Source organism: Harpia harpyja, chromosome 14 (assembly GCF_026419915.1).
Source record: "Harpia harpyja isolate bHarHar1 chromosome 14, bHarHar1 primary haplotype, whole genome shotgun sequence".
NCBI lineage: Eukaryota > Metazoa > Chordata > Aves > Accipitriformes > Accipitridae > Harpia > Harpia harpyja.
In genome coordinates, this window is record NC_068953.1 from 13,297,386 (window position 1) to 13,317,681 (window position 20,296).

Genomic DNA, 20,296 nt, shown 5'->3' on the forward strand with positions numbered 1-20,296 from the left:
ACCTTGGGGCAAACTTTGCTTTCCCAAAGAACTTTTTTTCCTGTAAGCATGTATGTTATCATCACAGTTATGAACTTCAATACTTACATCATAGAATTTCTTCACCATCTCCAGCTGGATTTTATCAAAGGTACCATAATCCTTTTCTTCAACCATCTTATCCCGGTACACCCGGTTTGACTCATGCAGGTAGAGTTTCACTAGGTCTTGGGGTTGCTTCAGACATTCAGGGGTAGAGAACAGAAGGCCCTGTGGAGAGCAGAGACAGTAAGTAAACCCCATCTTGACCCTAAGGGACTAACCTCACCCTCAGCATCCAGGCTATCACGCTAGAATAGGGCTGAATCACTCTAAATGCAGAGTTATTATAGAAACCTGCAACTGAACTTCTGAATAAGCCCCTACTCAACAGCCCCTGGAGAACATGCCCTTTGTTACTCCCAATCTCCCAAAGCAGTTTATATTCATTATAGTCATTTTAATACCCCAAACAGCATCCCCAATGCAGCCTGGCTCGGCTGGTGGTCCTGATCTCAGCAGCAAAGCGCATGCAGAGTCAGGCACCAGCCCAGACGTGCGGCTTTTTGCATCCCGACACCACACCATGGGTGCTTTGTTAAGAAGAAAAAATAGTTTGGAAATTTTAGTGGCGATGATTTTTTTTTTAATCAATTAATTTTAATTAGGTGCATTCTGCCTGCAGGAAATATTAGTTGCTGTCTGCTTATCACAGTATGTTTACCATGAACTCTATTAAAATGCATAAAAGAATTATATTTCAAAGAGGTGTTGCCTATAACTAAGCCTATTAACAGCACACAGGGTTTTCAATGGCATGAATTAAACAGACAGATTTTATTCCTAACATCTAATTATTTATACATAAAATATAAAATGTTTTAAAAGCAATGTAAAGCAGTCCCTCTCAGCTCACTGGCCCATGGCTCAAATAATTTAGGTTTCACATTTGTCATTACAGGTGCCAAATTGTTATTTTATTTATTTCAGAAAAAAAATCAGTGAGAAGATCTGACAACTTGAAGAGAGAAAAGTGAAACCCATCAGGTCCTAAACTGATTTAAAAAAATAAATTTAAAAAAATGACTCAGTCACTATAAAGACACCCCAAGCCACAAAAATTGTTGTGTTCTTGATGCAAGCACACGTAAGGCTACCTCAGAGGGAAGAAAATCCACCCTTCACAAATCTGCAATCAGTTTATTAACTTGACACCTGAACATCTCTCCTTTTCTCACTTTGCAAACCTGACCCTCCTCACTCCTCTCAGCAGGGCTACCAGGCTCTTCCATGAACACAACCAGCTGCATCCCCAAAGAGCAATGGGGTTACTCCGTGTGTGAGGTTGAGCTTCCAGGGGAGGTCATAGCATCTACAGCTGGAATGCACAAAGGATGCGTGGTCATGGGTCACTGCATCTGCGATGGATGTGGTGCCAACATCAAAAAAAAAAAAAAAAGAAAATGGATAATCCCTTGCCCTTTGCCACACCAATGCAAGTTTTATCGATCTGGCTGTTGAGTCCTCAGGTTGTACTTCAGCCAAATCTTTCAGCTTCTCCTCCTCACCAGGAAGGCCAGAAGCTGGTTAGGAAACCCTCCCTGCCACACTGAGGCTTCTCTGGACAATGATATCAAATATCATGACATTGGCGATAAAATAGCAAAACGCCAGAAGTGGCCTTTGCTGAGAGGAGCAGCTGTGCCCATCAGGGTGCAAGGGGATCGCCACTGGGCTGCAGGGAACCACCACCCTCCAGCTGAGACTCATCAGATCAGGATTTATTACCGAGTAATTCTGAGTGACAGGCTCCTCAGCAGCTTCATAATCACCCCAGGAGATGATGCATATTTGGCACAGAAACAAGGAATATGCTAATCATCCCAGCAAGACTTGTTGCCGTCACGCATCAACATGCTAGCAGAGACGGGCTGTCATGGCTCTGACAAGGCAGGACTTGACCTCAGCCAGTTGCTTGGATTTTTCCCATGATCTCCATGAAAAGGAGGACAGTAAAGAGCAGCCATGACCCTGTCAGCCTGTCAGGATGTGTGTCTCCTCCCAGAAGGACCTCATGGGCTCTGCACCCACTACAGCTGTGCTGAGGGAAGTCCAGGAGATATTTCTGCCGCCCATCAGAGCTCTGCAAACAGTGACAAGTATACATCAGCACATCTGGGCAATTAGTAGCCCTGGCCCAGGGCAGAACAATTCCCACTGTGTCTCCATTAATGAATCTGAGCCCACAGCATTACCTTGAACACTGCGTTATCACTATCCTCTGACAAGGAATGGTCTCCAAAAACCATGTAGCACAGCCACACACTCCAGGCAGCTCTCTTCAGTTGTATCCCCCTCCACAACCATCAGTTCCCCCCAAAAGCTCAGAAGCCTTCCATAAAAGACCAGCTTCCATGCAATATAATTTTCTTCATCTATAAGTTCAGGTGCTCTAGATTTAATTTGAAGCCACCCACAAATAAAAGGATCGCTTATTTTTCTATAGTAAGATGCATAGCTCTGGTACTGCCCACAGTATGTTCAAGTCCTACATCACACAGCTAAATTATTTTTGGTAATAGAGTAGCTCTTCAAAGAAGATATTCAAAGTCATATGGTCAGATGGTCCAGTGGAGAGAGACATTTAACTTTTTCTTTCTCTTTGCACCCTAACAAGCTCTTAGGGGCATACGTGGAAGAAAGGTATATACTTCATCTCTACATGGAAATATGTTGCACATAGATAGCCAAAATAGAAACAGAAGAGGCCTCTGCACATACAGGACAACCATGGAAAGTCAAAGACTTTGCATACTGCTACCTAGAACACAATGAAAACTAAATGTAGAGAGAAGCTGAATGTTTGGGTTTAAAAAAAAAGAAGCACCACCAGAAACGTTCAAGCCATTCTGGTAAAACCTGCAAAACTATAAGACAGGTCCAGAAATCAAGGTCTGAAGCAACATAATGTGAATCCTGGACACCAGGCTTGCTAAGTTGATAATTATTTCCACTGCTTAATTTCTGCATCCTGCAAGGCTCCCTGCCAGCGGGCTGGCTTCCTGCTAGTGCTGCTGTGGGTAGCCCAGTGAGGGGACGGGAGGGAAGCATCAGGATGTACAGCACAGCTTCCCCTGCACGGGGAGGGAAAGTGCATGGGTGAATGTGAAGAGTTAACAAGCTCCCACGGACGGGGTGATCAGGTGACAGAACAGAAAGTCTCCCAGGCATAAAAAGGTAAGAAAAATAAATTACTTTTTCTCTTTCTTTGCAGTCTAAAGAACATTTAAAATAATAATTTGTGCAGCGTAGTGACCCCTTTCTAGCTGTCCTGCACTGTTGGACTCAGCACCCTGCTCTCCTCCCCCCTGATGTTACTCTTGGGGCTCCTGGAGCAGCCTCAGCACTTTGGGGACAGCAATGACACGAAAATGGTGACAAACACAGCATTACTATCAACAGCGTGTGGGCCATGAACCCAAAGTCCTATTTAAAGGTATTGTACCGATTTTAAAATATGCTTATCAGGGAGGATTGACAAGGGGCTCCAGCCACTCCACTGGCACCGCATAGTGTTGTGGCTGCTGCGTATGATGGAGCAGCCCATACCCAGCCGCTGGCGTCTGGATCTCTGTTAGGAAGAGAAATAGCAGAGATGGTAAGACAGAAGGAGGGGGAAGTTCTGAAACCAGACTGGTTCAGGTAACCAGATCCCAACCAAGCCCAAGGCTAAGTGATGCCAAACAACCGCGCCAGACCAAGGAACAAAGTGAAGGTGCTGCTGACCCTGCACCAGTCTTGCAGCCGCTGCTGTCCCCCCTCTCCAGCCACACACCAGCCAGCAACACACAAGGTGCATTTCAGTGTTTGCAAGCCTGAAGTTTGCAGGGCTCTTTGGCAAGTTCAGCCATGGGTAAATATGAAAATTCCTCCCCGTGCAAAGGAGCGTGAAGTCTGCCGGCTGCTAAAGCCCGTGTGGAGGCGAAGCGAAGCTGGAGCAAGGCATGCCAGAGCCACTGCTATCATCTTGCTGTCAGGAAGAGATAGAGGCCGTTCTTCCTCAACTGCCGCAGATCTTAATGTGACATGCTGCTTGAAAATCTTGTTGGAAATGGGAATAAAAAGCAAAATACAACCCTGCTGAGTCTATGATTATTATTTTACAGAGATGACAGATATAATTTAGAGCATAATACCATGGTAACCCTTTCAGATGGAAAGAAAGACAGCAACAGGGTTTTCTCTGGTGTGAGCCAGCAGGGAATATATTTTTAAAAAGCATAATCCACAACTCTGTCACTGCAGAGACCCGTCTTCTTTAATCAAGGGTAAATTGCCTGGAGCGTACCAATCAATTTAACTCTGCAGTGCATGGTGGGACCCAGAGGCATGAAAAGGTGCCATAGAAATGCAAGGCAAAGTAGTGTCGGACTTTAACCACAGATGGGACCCGCTACAGAGAGAAAGTAACTGACAACACCTTCTGATATGCCCAAAGGATTATAAAGAACTGAAGGGTGACCTTGCCTCTGCAACAGTAACATCAGTAACAGTAAGTAATATAGTCCAAGGACAAGGAGCCAGGGCTGCCATTCCTGCAGATCTTGCCTAATCTTACTCCAGCCCCTTCTTGCCCATCATCCTGGACTGTGGTTTCCAGTTTCCCAAACGTTTCCAGTGAGATGTGACAGCAAATTTAAGCTGGTTTATTACAGCCAGATTTTACAGTACTTGCTGAGCCTTCTGTAACCATTCAAAACCAGCCCATGAGCCTGGGGGGTTGAAGATGATCACAGATTTTTGAGGCCCCTTGTTATTCTTTTTCAAAATCAGGAAAGAGCGTCCCTCAATCCAGACCCTAGTGGGTTTCCAGGCCACCAGTGACCTGTGTTCGTGTGTTCATCAGAGAAACCATTCCTGGTGCTTGCTTCCTTCTCTCTTTGGTTCCCCTTCTTCACCCACAGCCCTTCTGCCAGTCCCTACCTCCCTGGAGACTCGTGTTCCCCTTTGTGGAGCCAGCCCTCCCACAGTAGGCATATACATATTACCCTGGTGCCACACAAGAGAGACCGGCTTATTTCTAGGTGAGGACCTGAACCAAAGTGTTGCCCTATGGCCCTAGGCCAGCTGATGCCAGAAGAAGCAGTGGCACCACTGAGTACAACGCTGAGGCATTTAGTGTTGTCCTGATAAAGGTGAAGTCCAGAGACAAAAATCAAGTGAGAAAGTGGATAAAATCATTGATGTGGGGGAATACATGGAATTTCCCACAACCTTCCCAAGTCAACACAACTAGGTGGTTCATCTCGGGGGACCCCTACTCTACAGCCAAGAGAGCCTCAAAAGCAACACAGCTCAAGCAGTTCAGACAAGACAGCCACAGGGAGCAGGCAGATACAACAGGGGAAGACACCTGTGTCCTTGTACAGCCACTGGAGCCCAGGTGGGATGTCCTGACATGTTTCAAAAAGCACTACACACCCACACTTGGGAAACAGAGTGAAACCACACCTGTGTCCCTGGCAGGGGGAGCTGGACAGTATTCTGGCCTCCCCAGCCTTGGATGAACCTAGATATCCTCACACACCTGAATCTGAGCATCTTAAATTGGAGCCAAATCCCACCTGAGACCTGCAAAGTGCCCATGTCTGACAATAGGACAGTCACCTCAGACTCCTTTCACCTCCAGTGAATGAGGTGCTTCAGAAGCACAGTCCCTCAGAGTTCTTCTCTATGTTTCTCTGAGGATGAGCTGAACTTGAACTACATACAAAAATGCCCATTATTCTCTTTAGAGGGAGAGGACACGACTAGCCAGGCAGAAAGGAATCCCACTGAAGATGCTCAGATCTCCAGAGATGATCATTCCAATTAGTCAGGACAAACATGAACAGTGCTTGACAAAGTCAATCCACTGTTGCCTGTCGAGCCTTCTACCCCTGGGTGTATAGCTTGCTCTTTTTCCCTTTGGTTTCACCAATACTTTTATTTGTCTAGACAAATCCCTCTGGCATTTTGCCGTCATTTGGAGTGAACACCTTCTGGAGTCACCTTCAGCTGAACCCTCGCACCAAGCAACACAGACATCAGCCTGATCAGATCAGGCCAGGCAGCAATAGGTATTGGGTGCAGAAGGAAAAACGTGAAAGCAGTAAGTACCCGTATCTGTCCGCTGAAAGCAACTGCTGCTGACTTGTTTTGGGGCAGTCTTCCTTGTTCTGCGCAAGGAACTCGCATGCATACCAAGTCCAAAATAATTCATTGTTCATTAGCTGCAGCAATTGAGATACAGGTTCTTGGAGTGTTTTGTAATGAGACAATTAACACAGGGATCCTTGTCATAAGAGCTGTCAGGCAGTTTTGACAAGGAGAATCAAGCTGGATTTGTAAGGCCCTACTTAAATGTTTAGGTACAGTATTAATATCTAATATAGTATGATAATGACAGAGCCACTGGACAGATTGCAAATGGAGCCATTGTTAATGACCTGTGCAGAGCCAGCAGTATCACAGTACAGTGGCAGCAAGTCCAGGGGCTGACTCCTCCACAGCTGCAATGTGCACATGGTTTGTGCCTTTAATAGTTAGCATTGGCTGCTTGTATAATTACAGAATAGCTGATAAAACAGCAATCCCCAAATGCCTTTTATATATGCAGCTATTATGCACCCGGTGTTTGATTGCTTGTCCAGGATTAAAAGGAATTTGAAAAAGGCATTATGCACCAACCTACAAGTCTTACATCCACCAATTCTCCATCTTCCCCCAGGCTGAGGAAACTCAGATGGCCCTGATTTTGGGGGGGAAGGGGGGGTGTTTCCCCCTTTATTTTTTTTTTCTTTTTTCTTTTCTTTTTTTTCCAGATAGCATCACATGAAGGGTCATGGACCAGATGGGTAGACTGCAAGGTGGGGTGAGAACTGGCTGGACCACCAGGCTCAAAGCTCTAACTGGAGACCAACTACCCGCAATGTTCCTCCGGGGTTGGTACCAGGGCAACACCGTTTAATGTCTTTCTCCATGACCTGGGCAGTGCACTCTCAGCAGGTCTGCAGATGATGCTGACCAAGCGGAGAAGTTATTACACCAAAGGGAGGGACCTTGACAGGCTGGAGAAAAGCTGTGTGAAGTTCAATGCACTCTTGGGTCCCCCAGTACAAGACATTGATGTATTGGAGCAAGTTCAGTGGAGGCCACCAAGATCGTAAAACGGTGGAGCACAGTACATGCAAGGAAAGGCTGACAGAAATGGGTTTGTTCAGCCGAGGGAAAAGGTGAAGGGAAGTCTTACTGCTGTCTACAACTACCTAATGGGGAGTTACAGAGAATACTGAGCCAAATTTTTTTTTGGAGGTGCATAGCAAAAGGACAAGAGGTAACAAACTCAAATTGCAGCAAGGGAAATTCCGACCGAAATAAAAATATATAAACTTCACCATAGTAGATTTAGCAGTGCAACAAGGGCCAGGGAGGCTATGGGAACTCCAGCCTTGGAAACATTCAAAATTTGTCTGATCAGCCTGCCTGACCTAACTTTGAAATTGGCACTGCTTGAGCAGGGGGTTGGACAAGAGAACTTGAACTAAATTATGAATTTATGAAGATGTAACAAATGCAACACATGGAAATGCATTCCCAGAGTCCAGAGCTTCTTCCACACTCAATTTCAAGAAAAAAATTGTGTTCCAGCAGAGCTAAACAGGAAATCAGGAGATCTCAAAAACCCGCAAATATTTAAGGTAAGGAAATAATCAAGAATGAATAGCAAAAGGCAAGAAAGGATTTCAAGAAAAAATGAGTGACAATTTAAATAAACATTATGAGACCCAGGAGCCAGACTCCCCCACTCCTGCAGCCATGTGATAAACGAAAAGCCATCTGAGCTCCTGTCACTGCTCCTACCCTCTAGCCCAGCATCTAGATCTGGCAGGACATTTTCGAATACCCCAGGACCTTAGCACCTTTCAAGCAGACTACAGTTAAAATTAAAGCTTCCCATTGAAATGCTGCTTTTCTCTCCCTCTGTCTTTCAAAGCACAGATTAACTAGAAGCCAGGATTTAACATGACCCACATCTAACGTCAAAGGCTGCTGATGTTTAGCTGAGCAGAAGTGACAGGTCTGATTCCTTCTTGACACAATGGAGTTATTAACTTTTTCAAGGTCCTGTTCTTGGATTTCCCATTGCCTGTCATTACTACAACTCTTGTCTGATGGACCAGACCACAAGGCACTGAACTTTCAGTACATACTTTGTAAAACAGACATTAATAAGGACAGCAACAAATTACAAACTGGGGGTTTAAAACATGTTATCATGTTTCAAACCTCTTGATTTGGCTGCTGAGAACTTTCTCAAACTTTATTGATCAGCCTTAAACTCTGAAAGGCTCTTTGAGCAGTAATATTTACTGCTCCAAAGCATGAGATTTCTGGGGAAAAAAGAAATAAAAAATCTCTCCACTGTTGGAAGAAAACATTTCTAAAGCTGAACAACTTCCTTTTGATACAGAAGTAGCTCCAGTGGTAATTCAGTTTCAGCAATTAAGTCAAAGCTGATTTTGATTTATTTATCAACTCTTTAAATGCCATGCTTCATGCACGTGCTGAGTACCTGACCATCGAAAAGTTAAGAGGGCATGCCAGTATAGGTCAACAAGCTGTACTGGCTCTAGGCAGAGCAGTTGAACTAGTTACTGTTCTCCTATCTTCAGGGCCAGTAGCCCACTAAGTATCCACCACCTGCTTCAGTGCAATAAAATAATTTCCCTGTGTGGTGGAGCAGTGCCATTAATCCCAACATTTACACATGTGGAACTGAGGCTTACGAAGAAAATCCCAGCTCCATCACACTTACGAACAGTCACTTAATTGTGCTGAAGTCAGGAGCCCAAAGCTCCCTTCAGTTGGTCCCTTCTACAGCCAGAGGGCATTTCAACCCACCCAAAACCTGCACCTCCTTCTGGAACAGTTCATCCCTCCCTGTTGACCACAGGAGGCTGGAAAGTAGATAGGTTTCTAACTGATGTTCCTCAAAGTCATGGGTGATGGCTCTGGAATCCTTCCAAAACCAATCAGGAAATAGGGAATGGCCCAAGGTCCTCCCCTTTACTCAGGGGACACACATGCTGTGTCATTGCTAGGTGGGAGACTGTGTTTTGCTCACCATGGCATCAGGACAAGCTCCAAGTGCCACAGGACAGCAACTGCACTTACTTGGAAGATATTGGAGAAGTCTCTCAGGTTGAAAACGTAGTGGAACTTGATAGCCGTTGGCAGGAAAGTAGCAGCTACTTTCTGATGCAGTCCCAGGGCAAGGGCAATCAGCTGCTGAGCTGATTTTTGCACAGCCCCAGAGAAACTCCCACTTGTCAGGTGCTGCATTAAAATGGTGCTGTAGATCCTGGACAAGGCATCCTGACCAGGGATGGAGAGAGCAAAGACGCAGAAGTGACGCTGAGGAAGAGAAAGGAAGACATGGAAAGGTCAGAGAGATGGGAAACCACCTCTCAAGCAAAATGCCCTTGGGGACTTGATGCGGTTGGACACAACGCTAAATAATCTCATCTAGGTTCCCTTTCCCATGAAAGGTTGCACCAGATGATCTTTCAAAGTCCCTTCCAACTAGGGGGTGGGGGTGGGGGTGGTTTTCTTTGTTTAGGTTTCCTCCTCACACCTCTTTTTAATGAGAATATACTGCCAGCTCCATCAGGAAATTTTAGAAACCAAGAGGCTTTAATGAACTATGTTTCAGAGGTAAATATTAGCTAAATGAAGGCAAAATCTGTCTGTATGAACCAGAAGGCTGTCCTGAAAGTAGGTGTTAAGCTGGCTGGCAACTTGTGACTTCTTCCTCTGACTGAGCAGCAGAATGTGAGGAAAAACAAACAAGGGAATAAGGGAGCAAGTCTGCTGCTTCACCATTAGGAATTACAGTCGCTCAACAGATTCGTGCCATTCCTACTAATAAAATGACAGCAGGATCTGCCAGTGGTTTTCTTCTAGCCTCATGTTTAAATAATCCACACAAAAATAAAACCAGCAACGTGCCTGCCATTGCGCAGGGCTTTACCTGCAGACGAGGGTTGATGGTGAAACTCCCTGCAGTGGGGTTCATGCACGACACGTACTGCACATTCGTGATCTCCTTCAGCGACAGCTTGGTCCTGTCGTACCTTTGGGCAAAACAAAAGCAGTGGCATGGTGACTGCGAGAGGGAGCACCAAGTGTGCAACACCCTGGCAGGCACTGCTGAGAGCACAGGCAGAAAGCCTGGACGTGCCTGGCAGGGGACACGCGGCACGCTGCGTCCTCCCCCCCATGCCTCCAATGCTCCCATGCAAACAGCAGAGCCCTCTTTCTGCCTGACTTCCCCGACACCCACGGCCCAAAATTTCTGCCTCCATTCCACTGTCTCCATACTTAGGAAGCTTTTGGCCAAGCTCAGGCATGACTGCTGCTGAGGAGACTGGAAATTGCTGAGTCCCTGCCCTGCATTCCCCATGGGGAGACCTGCAAATATTCCTGTCCCATGCAGCACTGCTGGCTACAGTGTAAAATGCACTGATCTCCTTCCAAAACACTGTCACTGTTTTCCCTTTAAATTACCTCTGCCTAGAAAATGCTTGTTTGCTGCTGCCTGAGTGAAAACAATATTAGGTGTTCACAGAAGGGGCAGTTCATACCAGCTGAGGCCAAATCCATGGCCTTCCTCCGCTCTCAGCATCTCAGGACACCAAGGCCGAGCATCGTGCTCCCCTTGCAGGCTTTGCACTGGGACCACAGTCACAAGCCACAGTAAGCGCAGAGCAAAGCTCCTCTCAACCAGGCTATGAGCAAGTGAGTTTGTTTGCTGGGGACAGGGGAAACCCCAAGGGTCCACAAAGCTTGGTTCACCCAGAGCCTCCCAGCAAGCTCCAGCCCAGCCCAGCAGGATGCGATGGCAAACACAGAATGGGAAGAGGGATTTGCACTTCAACTTCCTCTCAAACCCCATCCCCAACACTGGAGCTGAAGAAAAAGGTCTCGGATGACCAAGCCTGAGCAGCCTCCTACCAGTGGCCGTAGTCCAGGTGCTGCCTGATCAGCGTATGGGGCTGCACCGTCCCGTAAGCATCCACTTCAGGCATGTTCAGATCATCGATGAAGTACACAAGCTTCTTGGTACCTGGAGGGCCGTAATTTCTGCCAGCCTTTTTATCCAGAGGCTTCTCAAGCACACCTGTATGGAGGCAGAGGTGCTAAGCTACCAGGGGAATCATTGCTGCAAAATAAAAATTATTTCTCAACCCAGCTTAATGCTGTGCTGTGTGTAGCTACAGCAGCACCAGGAGGAGCTGGGCTATCCATAGGACAGGCAGGGCTCATTTTGCAGCACAGGGGGAAGCCCCCAGCCCCCTCCAGCTGGCATCTGGGCTGTTTATTGCTTTTTGGGGAGGAAGACTTGGTCTCAGCACAGGGTGCTGCTCACCAGCAGGACAGTGGTTGTCCCCAAGCTGCAGCTATAGAGCAGCTGGGAGACCTGCACAGGGCTGGCAGGGACCCCTGGGCAGCTTTTCGTCCTGACTCAACCCAAATCAGAAAGCTCTCAATTCCTCCTTTGAAAGAAAATATGACAAACTAAGAGTCTGCTACAAAACAGGTCTAATTCAGAGCAAACAAAAGCTTTTCATGCAACATAAAGCCTTCTGAAGCCCTTCTGCATAATTTTTTAAAATAAAACTTGCTTGCTGAGGTTATTCTGATCCGTACAACAGAGCAGTGAGTATACTCTGCTGCCTGCCCAGCAATACAGTGACCGCACCATTAACACAGGCAATAGTTGGCTGGGAAGATGCTGTGGGCACAGAAGCCCATGAGCAAAGCTGATTTTCTGAATGTAAGTGCATTTTCTACCTCTGTTAGAAAAAAGAAACAGGTGATTTTGGGGACAAATTCCTGTTCATCTTCAGAACAATCAAAGTAATGTTTTTCTTTAAATGCACCAAATACCCACGAGTTCTCTGATCCCCTCCCCAGCATTACCCAAACCTCCAGATAAGTGACAAGATTCAATTCCAACAGAAGCTGTCAAATTACCACCTAGTTCTAAGTGGGGTCATGAATAAGCAAGGGAAAGCATGGAGAGAAAGGTTTCTCATTTCAAAGCTTTGGAAGATTTTAATCTGTTTTAGCAGAAGGCTGAGGTTATGTGTTGCTCTAAATTATAAAATGTGGGAAATATTTATAATGCTGGGCTGATATTTAATAAAAATCACCCCACATTGCTGCACATAATGTTTTATAGGTTATTGATTCCTTTGATTGCAGCCCGAGCAACCTTTACTGACTCAGTAAGTGGAAAAACAAACAGAAGCAGCTCTCCTCTGCCCAGACCCTGGGATGGGTTTTCTGCCATGCGCTTACTTGGAGATCATCCTTGGTCTCAGGAGCTCACTGCCCTCCTGAAGATGGAGGCAGAATTTGTTTCATTTACATGGCTTTGGGTTGTCAACAGACCTATAAGGTGCTGTAGAGCAGCATGGTAAGTAGCAATTGTTCGTAACTAGGGAAGACTGGTAAATGTAAATGGGCCTGAGAATTTTTATAAAAATCTCCTTGTGAAAATGTACACTTAAGCCATTCATTATCATGTGCAGAAGTTATTAAGGAAGATTTATATTCTGCTTTTTTCAGACCACAAATCTTTTAAAACACCATTTTTTTTTACTGCTTCGGTGCATTGCAGACAGCTTGTCTTTCCCACTACTCAAAATTCAGCTGATTTCTTGTCATAGACAGTTGCTGCACAAAGGAATGAATTGTGCTAAGAAAAATGATGAATCTTTCCTCAGTGGAGTCTCTCTCCCCCTTCAATAAAGCCACAATATTTGAAATTTCTGGTAGCAAGTTAAATTAAGTGTTTCAAATAAGCATTTAATTTAAATTTAATTAGTCCTTAATTAACATATAAAATCAGCCCTTTTTGAGGTTAAACAAGTATGCAGGAGATTCATCACACTGAAATGCAATTACTGGGGATCAAGTGACATGTTCATGAAAGTTGCATTTTAATTCAAAGCCGTATCTCACAATAATAATAAAGGGTCCATGTCTCTGCCTCTGGGATCCTGACATACTCAAATTAGCACCTGAAAGAAACAGTCACTGCAAACGAGACTTAGCAAGTGTGATTCCTCTTGCCTGCTGGCTGTTGATCAAGAAGGGGAAAAAAAGACCCCAAACTAAAAAAACAACATTTATTGCAATTTTCTCAAGGCAGATCTGGAGCAGAAAGGTGCTGAATGACAGAAGCCAGAGCTACATCTGATGGAGGAGCAAGGAGGAGCAGAGGCCCCAGAGGGCATGAAGCAGAGCGAGCAGCAGACACAAGGTCCAGGGCAATGGGCTGAGAGCGCAACAAATGCCACAGAAAGTGGTATTCAGTCACAATACACCAAAGAAAATCCCAAAACTGGCCCCAGGTTTGGGCAGAGAGAGTGTCTGGCTCCTTTTAATCCCTACGCACATGGCAATTCTGTAAGCCACAGGACCCACGAGGATGGTTTGAACCACATACCTGTACTTCCACTAAAGGGTGCATGCTCTGCACCTTATAAATCTCTGTATCAACAGGCACCTTGTGTAAGAAATTACTGGCTTTCAGGTTAGGCTCTTTTTTAAGTGAAGAAAAAAAAAAAATCTAAAACTGCTTTGTATCCATGTTTTACAAATTTAAAGAGGTGCCTGCTGGGGAAAAAAAAGCAGCCAACTGACAAACTACACAAAAAGGGACAAATTAACTCTAAAAAAATGAGCAGTAGGGAACCAGGCCAAGCAGTATAAATCATGCTTCCCAATGCAAATCTCACAGCCACATCTTCATCCACACGCAAGATGACTTGCTCCTCTCTGCAGAGGAAGAAAGTCGCCGTCTCAGCCCATAGCTCACGGCCAGAGTAAATAGGGATGCGCTGCCAGGTCTGCCTGTATAAATCTCAACACCTGCACACACTCGCCCATCCAGATGGAGATAAATGAGCACACATTCCCCCACCCAGGCAGCTAGGCAGACAGACAGACAGCTCAGACCATTTACCAGCTCAAGGGCATTTCACAGAGACCCTGCACAGGGAGAAAAGGGAAAGGGACACCTGGGAGGGGAAAAGGAAGGCTATAACCATCACACTGCTCAGGGCTGCAAGACTGCCCAAGGGTGAGCTTTTACCCATTTTTTTGCTTGAAGGATATGTAACCCTAATTGCATTCACACTGTGGGCACAGGCACCATCCTGCAGGGCTCATCGGCATGGGCAGGAAAGCCTGGGAGGGTGGGCACCAGCAAGACCAGAAACCCTTCAAATCTGCCCCAGAAAGCTGATGTGGCCCCACGACATGGCCCCAGGTTACACAGCACGGGCTGAGCCTGTGCTGTCACCTCTCTGCAAGCGGATCAGCCCCAGAGGGCAATTTTAAGCTCGGACACCTTTCTTAACATATTTGCAATGTTGGGAGCCTGGCAGAGCATGGAAGAAGCCCCAGACACTCACTGCCTTCGGCATCAATCTGGGCTGTGAGCATGTCCCCACCTAGCACCACTTGGCGAGGAACAACCCAGACAGTGAAGGTGAAATCCTTGGTCTCACCGATGCTTCACAGATGGTGATCCCCTATAAGGCTGGGTCAGCACATTTGGGTCAAACCAAGCTACATAAAGGAAGCATTTTGTTTTATGGTGACCCAGAGCTGTTATTCAACTCAAACCAAACCAGATTGTTTCATTCCTGGTTAATAAATACATGTAAAAAATTATTTTCTCTCTCTTTAGGTCAACTCAAAGTGAAAACACCATTCCAAAATGAGCCACTTTTCAAGAATTCCCTCCTTTCTCTTTGCCTCTGAAGAGACTACACAGCAAACCTGACCTTACCTTGGTCTCAAACTTCATTTTTCCCTTATGTGCCAAAATCCTCCTCAGCAATATTCTTATGGACTTCCCCAGGGCCAACAATTCCGAGGGCCTCTGAGCCCCCCAGGGTCAGCAAGCCCTGTACTCCCTGGGGAGGTGGGGATGCAGGACCTGCTCCATGGCAGCACATTGGGCTGCAGCAGGACACAGAGGACAGCACCAGGAACCGGCAGCCCTGGCTTACAGCCTGCACATATCCACTAGCAACATCCTCGCTGCTAATTGGGATGCAATTCCCATCATTGCACCCTGAGGACAGTTTGGATCCTAACCAAGAAACCCATTCTATTCAGCATGGGCTTAAATTCAGGCATATTAAAGACACACCTCAAGTCAAGTACGAGCTGTTTGCTGTCTAAAACAGCAGCAGATTTAAGCATGTGCTTTGGCACAGCCCTGAACCAGAGTTGTAGTGCTCAGAATTCAAATCCTCATGTTGGAAAATTCCATCTTCCACAAAACCAGGGGTCTGCTGACCTGAGAGTTTCACAGGGGGATTTAAGAGTCTCCCGGTGTCAGTGCAGTGCCCACAAATGACACAAGCAGCTCGCCCACAGGTCTTCCTCTGAGCACCATGGTGCACACCCCGCTCCAAACCCCACCGAACATCCCAGGAATTTGGTAACCTGCCAGGCAGAAGTCCTGTGACTCAGCCGGTGCCTTACCTTGCAGCATGGCAGAGGTGGTGTAGTAGTTAAACGGGACCTTCTTCACCACATATGCATCCGTGTCCAGTGAGGAGAGCTTGTCCCCCACCAGTACAGACTTCCCTGTGCCAGCATTGCCCACCAGCATCACCGGGCGCTGGCGCTCCAGGAGCCTATCCATGAAGTACCGCACACGGACTGTCTCTGTGGTGGGCACCAGGCAAGCCTGAGAGGGGCATAACAAGCAAGTAAGTGTCCCCATCCCTGCCACAACCCCACAGCCATTTTCTGGGGACAAGTAAATTTGGGAGAGCCAGGAATGAGTAATGTAAACCCAGTTTCTAGATTGCACTAGGAAGGGAACGATACGCTGCTGCCAACCACTAAAATCAAACTGTCTGTACAGATGAAACCTTGACAGCTGGATGCTGGGAGCAGCATCTGGATCTCCCCACAAACACACATTTTGCTAAAATGGTAACAATTTTTACAAGTCATCTGATCACTGTGGCACTTCCAAAAGGAAAGAAAAGCGTAGCTGGCAAATGCAATTCACTACCTGCAGAAACTCATTTTTTGTCCAAATCACAAAAACAACTCTACTTTCAGCCACATAGAATGACAACATGGTGTCTCAGGGGCTTTGTCACTACATTGTCTCACATCCCGCTTCTCTCTGCAGGCCAAATGCACCCTGGGCACACCAGCTCCTGGGTCACTGGGGTGGCTCTGAGCCTGCCCCTCATGTACACCACTCATATTTGGAAGCTGGATGGAGGATGTGTGTTCACAGTCAAAGCACAGTAAAGAAAGATGGGTAATTTAGTTGTTCCTAATAAAGAATGCCATCCTTATCATGAAGTGCTTGACTTTTAAGGAGACTTCATTGAAATGCCTGTGTACAGTCACTAAAATGCATGTACTCCTCCCAGACGAAAAGCATGCAAGGTTCACATACCTGTAATGGCATTTCTGGATCAAAGTCAAACTGGGGAATAAGTTTAGACCAAGGCTCAAACTTCTTCGTTTCTGGATCGATGTAGAAGTCAAAGACTGTGCCCTGAGAGGGAAACTTGATAGTCTTGAATTCTGTTACCCACCACTTGCTGAACTCCACTCTGTAGTCCACAAGCTGCAAGACAAAAAGTGGAGAAAATATGCTAATCTGGAGAAATTCATTAGTGATGGAGAATGTTATCTATCCCAGTCCACCAGAGTGGGATTAGTCCTTAAAATGTATTCCACAGCATAACAAACTTATCCTTTTTCCTATTATTAAGCGTAATTTTTCATTTTCTTCATTTCTTCTCATCACTCCTATTTATTCACCTAAATAATTCATCCTCTGTGTTGATCACTCTTGGTATGTCTGAGATTAGATAGATGGATCAATTTGAAAAAGAGAAATACGTGCCTATGACTAAACAGACTGCTTGATTGATTCTTGGTGCCTACTTCTTCCAACAGACAAGGACACAACATCCGTCTACATCTGTGGTCATGGTTAGTCAAAGCATGCATATTAAAGCCTTTCCTCATAAATCACACCACTCTATTAATACTTAGTTGTTGTATTCTGGCCTCTTTTCAAGCCTCAATGTTTTGGAGAAGCAGGATTGCAGACACCAGTGTACCAAAGCACCAGAGAGGGACAGTGCCCCTTTGGCTCTGCCGTGTTTCTGCACTGCCCTATCACCCTGGAAGCACCCGCTTTCTCGTCTTTCCCCATTATATCTTTTTATGCATGGAGATTTTGGAGCATCTGAATTTTTTCAAGAGCTAGGGTGACAGTTTTGCTTTAGATGCTGGGTTGGGACTTGCAAAATGGGCTTAGTCCCCTCCCCTGCCCCAGGTCTCCCGTATGACACTGGGCCAGTCACTCTGCCTGAACACCTTCCCATGCAGACAACGGGGACTACAGCCTTCTGCCCTGGGGAGAAGTGGGTGGGGGAAGGAGGGGAAAAGTGCTGTTAAAAGATGTCTGTGAAATACCGGATGCATGATTTAGGCAGTTTTAACAGCAGAGTTTCTTCCTGGGACATCTGTGGGTCTCCCCTCCCCATAGCTATTCGACATGCTTTCCCAGGCCAGAAGCCCAGGTGGGACCACCAACACATTGCCCATAGACTGCTCTGCCTCTATCAGGAAACCTGGGTTTGAAGCTGAACTGAACCAAGGGTCCTCTGTAAAGTCTCCTGAGCCACCATCCATCAAAAGACCAGAGGATTTGAAAAACACATTATTAATATCCACGATTTTGCAGTCTCATGCTATTCAGAGAGGCAGAATAACTGTAATTCTCCATTCTCCTGTTGTTTTAACTCCTCAGCGCTGGCAGCAGAGTAGCCTGCAGCAGAAGGGGACATGCATCACTGCTAAAAGCTTTCTCACAAGGGTGCCCTTACCCCTGTGCAGGCAAACGGCCTGCAGCTACATTGTGATGGGCTGCCCACCCTCCCTAACCGAGCAGTTAAGTGGAGCCGCTCCAGCCCTGGCTCTATTGCCAGAACGGTGTTGAACTCAAACTGCTTCCTTAATAAAAGCCCCATATGGATTTCCGCTAATTTCAGAGCCTGGAAATGGCAAATCTATCATCTGTTTTTATACAGGGGCCCCACTACCCACCAACAAGCGCAGAGTAGCAGGAAGCCTTCCAGACTGTTTTTCCTGACATTTCGGCAGCAAAAGGTCAGCACGAAGGGCACCTTCAATGGAGAGCAATAAACAGACTTTATATTGGATCATTTTTCATCAGACTTCCCCTCGCTTGGACTGCTGTATCCTCACACTCTCATCTCTGACATTTACAGAGCATCACAAGCAGCAATGCACAGTCCAGTCTCAAAGTCAAACCTCCCAGAGGGATGCTGTGCCCATGCAGCACAGCTCCTCCTGCAACCCGCACAGCAGCCCAGCAAGAGCACACTGCGCCAAGGCCACCACTCCCTGGGGAGCCAGGCAGACAGCAGGCAGCAAAGCCTGCGATGCCAGGGACTGACTCTGCTATGGCACAGGGAACGCAGTGCCCATCTGCCACGCGACCGCACTCCAGCCGACTTGCTCGAGGAGCTATAAGCTCCTATAATTAGACAGCAGCTTGTACTGCTGAAGCAAGGACAAGCAGTGCTTCCCAGGCTTTATTGTGGGGTTTATTTTAAGTCTCCCTGCACTGACAACACTAAGGCAGAGCATTTCCCTGCTGGCACATGGGAAATGGAGGGTTAAGTCCTCCACAAGGACTGAGAAAGCTGGTCTCACACAGGTCATTCAATGGCCACAAGGCATGATGGCATCAGGTGAGCACCAAGCTGAGCTTGAGCTGTTTTGTTTATCACTTCCCAAAGTGTCTGCTCCTTGGCACAAAGCAAATATGAAGCACCAAGCAGACGTTGATCTCTCATTGAGGCATATGGAAAGAACACAAAGAGACCCCAGTAAGCACTGGAGCAGCCTCTGAGAATGGCGGTGCCGCCACCTGAGCTGGGGAAGGATCTCTGATGTCAGGTCCATGGAGAGACCTCCCACATACTCCAGACAACACAGAGCTTGACATAAGTCCACTAGAGACCAGATACAGATCTCTGAGGCCTTGACAGCAGTGCCCTGTCACTGGGTATACCCACACATCAGGACGACATGCTTTAGGCCTGAGGATGAGGTGTATCCTCTGACCAGGAGATGCAACCATCTAACAGGGATGGGGCAGAACCAGAGCAAGCAGCTCCAGCGGATGCCCAATGTACTTCCACCCGCAGGCTTTGCACTACTCACAGTGTTCCCTGTGCCACTTGCTGAAAACCTGGTACTCAAAATCTAGGCCTTCAGGTGCCACACATGCTCTTAGACCCCTCTACAAGTGCCTCAGGTTTCTCCTGCCTGCCTCTGAACCAGTCATGTTAAAAATCTCCAGCTTGTACAGACGTCAATCTGGAAACAGCAATGCCAACAGACAGTGGAAAGCCGTCTTGCAAGCGTGGGCACAAAGCCATGGAACAGAGCCAAGGGTGGCCCCAACGTCAGCAGCACTGGCAGCAGGGATTTGACACGCAGCCCGCTGTCTTCTTGTCCATTATTACTGTTAACAGTTGGAAGTTGTAAAACAGCAGCAGCTTTTCCAATTACTTGGAAATCAAGAGACAGCCCTGCTGCACCGAGCTGAGCCATGAGGCCAGGAAACGGGGTAGAACAGGGCACTGGGGTGAAAGGAAATGCCCGTTTCTCCTCTCCTGTGCACAAGACATCAGCACAACCCTGCTTCCCCCAGGCATGTCTGGGGAAGATCCTTCCCAAGATCCCTGTTGTTCACATGCTCCAGCTCCCACCAAAGCAGCTGTGTTTCAGCCCAGCTGGAAATGCCTGTGCTTCTCCCATGTTTAAGGGCCAGGACCTGAAGAGGGGCCTGAAAACATGCAGTATCAAATGCCAACCTTGAGAAAACTCAGTCTTATAATAATATCACCATACAAGAGATCACACCCACCTTGTCTAATGGAAAATTCAGAGGCTGACAGCTGTAATTAATCCATAGGATAATAGGATAGATGTACTGTGGGAAGCAGCATGGAGGGTAGTGCCCTGTCTTCCTCTGCCTCTTGGACATGAATGTACTTTGAATGTCAGAGACACCACTAGTGAACCACAGCCTGATTAATCCTCCTGGCCCAAGAAGATCTTGGTGTCTAGA

At 46.7% G+C, this 20,296-nt stretch overlaps 1 protein-coding gene across 1 annotated transcript in view; it reads right to left on the minus strand.

The window, feature by feature from the left end:
* Positions 1 to 20,296, minus strand: part of DNAH9 (dynein axonemal heavy chain 9) — a 210,216-nt gene that overhangs the window by 129,234 nt on the left and 60,686 nt on the right. The window contains exons 37-42 of the mRNA XM_052808369.1: positions 16,571 to 16,744; positions 15,631 to 15,838; positions 11,074 to 11,239; positions 10,091 to 10,193; positions 9,235 to 9,474; positions 88 to 249 (exon numbers count right to left, since the gene is read on the minus strand). Coding sequence (XP_052664329.1) covers positions 88 to 249; positions 9,235 to 9,474; positions 10,091 to 10,193; positions 11,074 to 11,239; positions 15,631 to 15,838; positions 16,571 to 16,744 — 1,053 coding nt within the window. The remainder of the gene's footprint in view (positions 1 to 87; positions 250 to 9,234; positions 9,475 to 10,090; positions 10,194 to 11,073; positions 11,240 to 15,630; positions 15,839 to 16,570; positions 16,745 to 20,296) is intronic.